Source organism: Poecilia reticulata, chromosome 19, assembly GCF_904066995.2.
Source record: "Poecilia reticulata chromosome 19, P_reticulata-male-v2, whole genome shotgun sequence".
Lineage (NCBI taxonomy): Eukaryota > Metazoa > Chordata > Actinopteri > Cyprinodontiformes > Poeciliidae > Poecilia > Poecilia reticulata.
The window spans coordinates 24,143,354-24,150,831 of NC_088848.1; the positions used below are offsets into that span (position 1 = coordinate 24,143,354).

At 38.7% G+C, this 7,478-nt stretch overlaps 1 protein-coding gene across 5 annotated transcripts in view; it reads right to left on the bottom strand.

Annotated features, from left to right (window-relative positions):
* Positions 1-7,142, bottom strand: part of jmjd1cb (jumonji domain containing 1Cb) — a 180,195-nt gene extending 173,053 nt beyond the window's left edge. For 2 of the 5 annotated variants that reach the window (XM_017310811.2, XM_017310810.2), the window contains exon 1: positions 6,684-7,136. In XM_017310811.2, the coding sequence (XP_017166300.1) occupies positions 6,684-6,839 (156 nt within the window). In that variant the 5' untranslated portion in view covers positions 6,840-7,136. Of the gene's footprint in view, positions 1-6,683 lie in introns of all 5 variants that reach the window. The other 3 variants (XM_008438211.3, XM_008438209.3, XM_081600525.1) reach the window with 2 other exon arrangements.
* Between the last annotated feature and the right edge of the window lie 336 nt (positions 7,143-7,478).

Below are 7,478 nucleotides of genomic sequence, written 5' to 3' on the forward strand. Positions count from 1 at the left end.
TTTACTCAAATATATTTTCAAAAACTGGCTTTAATTTTAACCTTCCCTTCTGGGAGTTGACCTGAATTCAAAGTCCAAAGAAATAGAAAGCCATAAAACATGCTTGTAAAGCAAGATGGAAGGTATTTGGTAGTTGGACAGCTCTCCGAAATAGGGCAATGAAAGGAGTGTATTGGTGAATAAGAATTATTTTTTTATTTTAATTGAATCTTAAAAGACAGAAAACGTGATTAACCAATAAATTTATTGCCCAGCCCTAAAATGCTGATGAATTTTCTTAAATTCATAAATGCCTCTTCTGTCTTTGTTCTTTAACAGAAAGTCTCAACATCTTCCGGTGGCTTTAATAACCTTGTATTGTGTTTAACTTCTGTCTTCCAGGTGCTGACAGGATATCAGCTGATTAGGATTCTGCAGCAGACAAGTACTGCTGATTGCTTAAAGCAGAATTAATAAATTGACGTGGTGATATCAGAGGATTTTTCTGCAGGAGCACTGGGATTGGTTACATTACCTAGATCCACTACGATTCTTTTCAAAAGTACCAAATAAAACAGAAAGAGGTTTATACAGTAAGTGGATGACATATTAAAAATCACAGCTTTCAAGTTGGTTCTCAGGTGGTGAAAAAGCAGAGCGGTTCTTGAGCAGAACCAGTTCAGAACTGGCTCAAGTGGCAGCCCTGGATAAGAACTGGAACCTCTTTGGGGAAAAATCTCCCCAGGTCTAGCAGGAGCTGTTACTGCACACTAGACCTGAGGATCCCACAGCAGAGCAGATGGACAACTAGTAGATATGTACAACTGCTCTCCAATTGATTACCATGTTGTTAACCTTTACCACCTAAGTCTGACCATGATTTTCTGCAGCTCTTTTAATGGATGATGGACTTGCATAACAGGTGTACTAAGGGAACCCCCTACCAGACCAGTAGAAGGAGCTTATTGACACTAACCACGGTAGGAAAACATGGTAGCTCCGTTAGTCAGAACACCAACCCACACCTCCAACAGTTTCTACTTATACTGCTGGGCTGGCAGCAGTTCATTACATATGAAAGCCTGCAGAACTTTAAAATGAACTTCTATCACAAGCAATTATTTGCCACCATGGCAAACTGCAGCCAAACTGAGCTTGCCACAGAGCAGTTTTATTCATCATATGGGCAGAACCTGTGAGATTCCTGGAAGAGATCCTAAACAAAAGGAAAATCAACAAGGAGCTATTTCACATGATAATCCAAGAAATATTAAAGGCCCTGTTTACACAGAGTCACTCTTCAGTTGAACCATAATGTTTTTGATCCAGACGCTCATTTATACGACACCAGGGACCAGAGTATCTCACACCAGCACGTTTTGAAACCAGGTTTCAGAGTAAAACATTTTTGTAACAGAAGTACTCCGCAGAGTAGCGCTGTAGGGGTTACTCTATGCAAGCACAAGCAGATAAAACAATGGTAGATAGCTTAGTACTGTATTGTGTTACTTCACCCAATATAAATGTTAAATGAGCACTTTGTTCTATGAGGTAGAAGCTAGTGAGGTAGAAGCTAGTGAGGTGGAAGCCAAGGGTCAAATGCACATTCGATAGCATCTTCAAATCACTGTGCCATCTAGTGGCCTGGCATGACAACTGCAGCTGACTCAAGGTGTCTTGGCAGTGCTGTCTAAATGTGAAACTTTTCACAAATCAACATCTGACAATACCTGCAGTTCCTGGGCAGTGGTCTCATGTAAATATAAACAAAATAAGCCAGAATGATAAAGGAATGTTTTGTGCATGCTATTCAGTTAACTTTCAGAACATCCCATCATTCCATGAACTGTTCACGTTCTTTAACCCAATTGAAAGATGTGGACATGGAACAAGGAGCTCAAAAAAACAAGTCAGTTCCCAAATATCCCCCCCTCAGATCCACCACAGGGGCAGTAACAAAGGACTGCAGGTTTTTAGAAAATCATGGAATATAAGAAAAGAAAGTGAATGATGTGACTTGATAAGTCACAGTAGTAACAGATTTTGAAAACAGCATTCACACTGACAAACTGGTTTTTGTTTTACAGCTGAAGATCACACACTTAAATGAACCATTGAGGGATGACGAACAAAAGGATTTATGAACATAACTAAAGCCAACTGAACACATCAAACCTCATGAAAACTCAAAATGACTGGAGACAAGCTCACAGAAAGACAGACACCGAACCGCAACCAATGACGAGAAATCGTACAAGCCATCCATGGCTCTGTCATAATTGATAGGGTCAAGGATTAATTAGAGGTGATCAGGTTCACATGCACATCAAAATGGAAAACCAACAAATAATCTGGTCAGCAGAAGCTAAAAAAGATCCATGCAGCTGGTGAGAAGTATCAAAATTATTATTTTGGATGGTGACCAGGCACCATCCAAAAGTAGCACAGTTGGTGGTTATGTAAACGGATGGCAGATTTCACTTACTTGCCAGTCAAAGTATACCAAAAATAATGGCTATGCTGAATGTCAGATTTATTCCTTTAACTAGCCAACACCTCTTGAAGCTCAAACATTTTCCTTGGGATATGAATATTGCATATACATTTAAGATATATTGCGCAACTCTACCTGTAACTTATATGAACAGTAAGGGGTAATTCAGGAATGCAGAACAAGTCTGATGAAGGAATATGAAAGCCAGCAAAGAAAGGTGAAGCAGCAGCACCTGAGCCGGGATACTGCATCACCTTCTATTATCTGTCTGATGTGAGCAATATGGTAATCAGCAGAATCTTATGTACATAACATTCTGGTGCACAACTAACTTGTGTTTAAAGCAATGGATGCACTTGAACAGCCTACATGTTTATCACAACAGAGCTCCCCTACGGAGTGGAAATGCTCCATCGGTATTATGCTGATTGGATAAGTTGACAACATAAGCTGTAAACCTGGTCTATATGCTTTATGATCAAAAAGCCCACATGGCCCACCATCTCAGCAGATTGACTTGCGTGATATAAAACAATCTGTAATGAATTCTGTAATGAATGGTTCAAGTTTGTGTGTTTATTAAAAAAAGATCTTAAAAGGGTCTACAGAAATAATGGGTAAGGAGGGATCATGGCTCGTAATTTGGAGCGTTTCAGACTTCTGTAGAAATACTGTGTTCTCTTTTCTTCCTTTATTTAACTGGGTAAATAAAGGATGTCATTTACAAGAAGGATATGTGCAGAAATTATGGACACAAGGACAACTGAAAAACCAGCAATCAGTAAAATAATATTTAACAGGAAGGCTCTCTGTACCATAAATTATTCATGAGTCAAATAAATCTCATAACACTGGCAATATAAAATAATGTCAATAAAAAGGGAAACATTCATTCAAAGTCAAAAGCAGGTTGCATCAAAATAAACAATCCTGAGTGACTAATCAAAACTTCCTGAGAGCTTGGCTTATTAATGCTGGTTCTGATTGGCTGTTTCTGACCAAGCTGAGTAATTCTGAAGAACACAGGGAGGAGGCAGAGGAGATTGATTATTATTTCAGAGATTATCTGATCGGCAATCAACGATCATGCACTTTTCATGGAAATCGGACGATTATGTTTAGCACACCTCTAGCAGAAATTTAATCTAAAATTTTCATATACATGAAATTATTAATTATAAATTATAATTAATAACAATAAATATGAACCTCTGTCACCCCAAGATGGCTGCTCAGTCAGCTGCTCAAACGGTCAGGTTGTACTTTACATATGTAGTGTGCAATTAAAACACAAAAAATATCAGTATCAGATTAATATTTGAAGTACTTTGATCGATAGCGAAAGTTCTACTGTCTGACCTTACATTTTTCTATAGAATTTGAACTGATCAATGAATAATATGATTACATAACAGGCAATGCAACTGTAAAGTGTGACTACCAGGGCATCTCCTAAACACAGATGGATGTTAGCGTTGTGAAGTAATGCACAACATAAACAAATTTGTTGCTTGTTTATTTATTTTTTTCCATTTACCACTTTATATTTCACTTTGTATTTTATGAGTTATTTAAAGGTCTTCTAGCATTTGCTTTCACCACAAATAAATATAAATGTACAGGAAGAAATAATATGAATACAAATCTAAGATATTGATGAGTGATGAGGAAAACACCTTCGGAAAATGTCGCAGGAAGACAAAAACTTTTCTGTTAGCACATTGAGAAGTGTGTGAGAGTATGGATATGTTTACCTTGGCGTCTGCATAAAACATTAAGGAATAGTGTGAATGTCAATAAACCGATCAATATTTGTTGCGTCTTAAGATGCCGAAGCAGAATTCATCTGCTGTCAAAACCTATTCCATATTTAGTTCAGAGATGTCCCACAAATCTATGTTCAAAGACAAACATGCTGTGAACAGTTGCACTTGTAGCCAAGTCATTTTGTCATCAAAACAAACATCAACTAGGGAGGAACATGGGGGCAAAAGACATGCAGCTCTTAACTAGTTAGCCAACAGCAAAATTATCCATTAGGTAACAAATTTATTGTCCTTTAATTTAATGAAAAGGACACCATTAGATTTGTAGTCATAAAGGAGAGAGCTTAGGAAAATGCTTTAAATACCAGCACTGATCTGATCTACTTCTTTATTACGTTGATACAAATGATTAATTAAAATAAACAGAAGCTTCTAAACATAAAGACGCAAATAACACCTGCAAAAGTCACTTCCCATCTTGTATCAAAGCCTAAATTATAATTAATAACAATAAATATGAACCTCTGTCACCCCAAGATGGCTGCTCAGTCAGCTGCTCAAACGGTCAGGTTTAATTGCTAATACTCCAGTTATCCAGTTATGCTGCGATCCCAGTGATTGATTCCCTCTGACAGATATGCTCATTCATTCTTCAAAACTAGTGCACCAACTATTCAGCTAGTGTCAACATCTTACTATAAGGTCAAAAATACACAAAGCATTGAAAAACAGGTGTGGAATGTTACTGAACTGACAATTAATAAGGTTAAAAAGCATGGGGAATACAGTTGTATCAATGACAATCTAACAAACAGTTGACAAAATCCTGACAGCTTGAATTCACATTTAAATTTTTCATCTTTTTAAACTGACTGAACACCATAATATGAATTAAACCAGAGTTCTACTCCTCCTGAAGCTCCAGCTACCAGGAAACTCGCTGGATCATATGCATATTACAATGCAGTTCATGGAATTATCGCTGTGAGGAGTCTTTAGCAGTGCAACACTAATTAATTCATGAACCTATGCTACTCCCTATGATGCATGTAAAAGCAAAATATGAAATACATTATCTAAATTCAAAATAACCAAGCTCTGATCCTGTAGCTTTAAAAATCTGTTTACCAACATTTCATTTGGAAAGCTACAGAAGCACTCAACAATAAAACACAAGAACTTGTGATACAAACATTGTCCTACTTGAATATATGCTAGAGAACACATGAGAAACAAACTATAGCTGATTACTTCAGACACAAAGAATAACTAGTTATTCTTTCAGCTGTTACCTCTTTGAGGATCCTGAGAGACTATCTCCTCAATCAGCAAAACATGCACACAAAGAAAATATGCTAAATGATCAAATCAGATCTGTACTAGGCTCTGCCCAGTTATCTGCACAGGCAGACAGAAGGTGTCTGGGAACAAAAGAAAACTGAGCACAGGCATACTGTACAGTGTGTACTGTGGGGAAAAATCCTGTGTACCTAGCCAAGGGCTTGTCAAGACTTATATTTTTCTTGTATAGTTGTATTGCCGTTATTGGCACCAGTTGTGAAAATATACCTTTTTATAATTGCATTTGAGGGTCAAAAACAGATTCCTGCTGCAGTTCAGTGGCACATCATTTGGCAGCATGTTCCCCTTAAAATCTGAACAATTCTCCACATCATGAGTAACTGGCTATTGTTTGACCTACAGCAAACGTTTATATGTCTTTTCTAACACTTTGGGCTTATTCTTAAGAGACAGTAGGGGGGAAATTAACAAATAAACAAATGAATAAATTACTAACACTGTGTAACCAAGACCTAATCGGGATTAGTTCAACCTTAAGTCTGTAAGGCGAGAGAAACACTGAAAAGCTAAGCTCACCACCGTCAGCTGATTTGCAGTGTACAGCAGATTAAAACATTTAGCTGCTGGGAAGTAAAATTCCTCCACATGTTTAAACAAATGCAGCACCAACAAGACCTGCCAGCTGTTTGGCTACACTAATTGATAGTACACCTACCACCTGATAGCCCGCTGCGGTTTAAAGATTCTTTTCACGAAGCAAGTATGGAAATACACAGGTTTGATGTGGCCACAGAAAATGTTACATGGTCAAAACTCTGAGCACTTCCATGTAAATATGCAGAGAACTGTCTGTCCGGAGCTAGCTGTTTGCTTTCCATAACCCCCTGCTGGCAGCCTGACTGGCTTCTTCTGTAGTCAGTAACGGGCAAATCTACACACATAGCAGTGAAAATACACAAAACAATACGGGGTACAAGATGTTGAGTATTGGGTCTCGTATCTATGGGAACAAAGCAAGAAAAATCTTTCAGCCAGGCAATCCTACTAGAGTACCTCGCTGCCTCGCCAGGAACCACAGATTTTCCCATTTGTGTTTCATGTAATATACCACAGGGCAGGATAAAAATCCCCACATTCCTTACCGTCAGGTCGGAATTGGTGCTGTCACGGTTGCTGACGGCTCGTATTACCCCGGACCTCCATGGCAACCGAACAATATCGCCGATTTCAGATGGCTCGTCCCCGCTGACACAGAGGAACCGTTTTCCGACCAGCTCCGGCCGAGCCTCGACTGCCATGGCCTTTTGCTGGTCGAACCCCCTTCGGAAAACTTCCCAACAAGGACGACCTCACAGACGTGTCATTTATGACAATAAAGTGGCTACTAGGAATCCAACGGTAAAAAAGAAAAAAAAAAGATAAGGAAAGTTGTTCGCTAGTAAAACCTGAAAACCCGACTGTGGGGATTTAATAGAACAGCAATCTCCACCCGCTCAAGTGTAAGTCTCTTCTCTTTGAGGGTGAAAAAAAACAGTGGAACACTGAACCGCACCAAATCCATGCTAGCTAGTATTTCTCCGCTGCTTCCCGAAGCGTTCACAAACCGCAGAACTATTGTGTATCCCTCCGCACAGCCAGTCTCCAATCACTCTGGAGCTATTTTTGCAAAGGCACCACGACAAATGTTTTTTTTTGTACCAGAGCCAAGAACCCTATTAGTCTTCAATGGAGGGAGAATCTGTTCTACAGCCAAGGCTGCCGCTGTCTGTCATTAATCCTTTATTATTAGCATAAACAAGAACAGAGTCTGCTTCGGGGGCTAACTGGTTTTGAAAAATAACTGTGAAAAATTGGGACATATCTGTATGCAAAAAAAAAAAAGTTATTTTTTAAACTGTCGCAGCTCTTGTGTCTACATTTTTTTACTTAGATTTAGG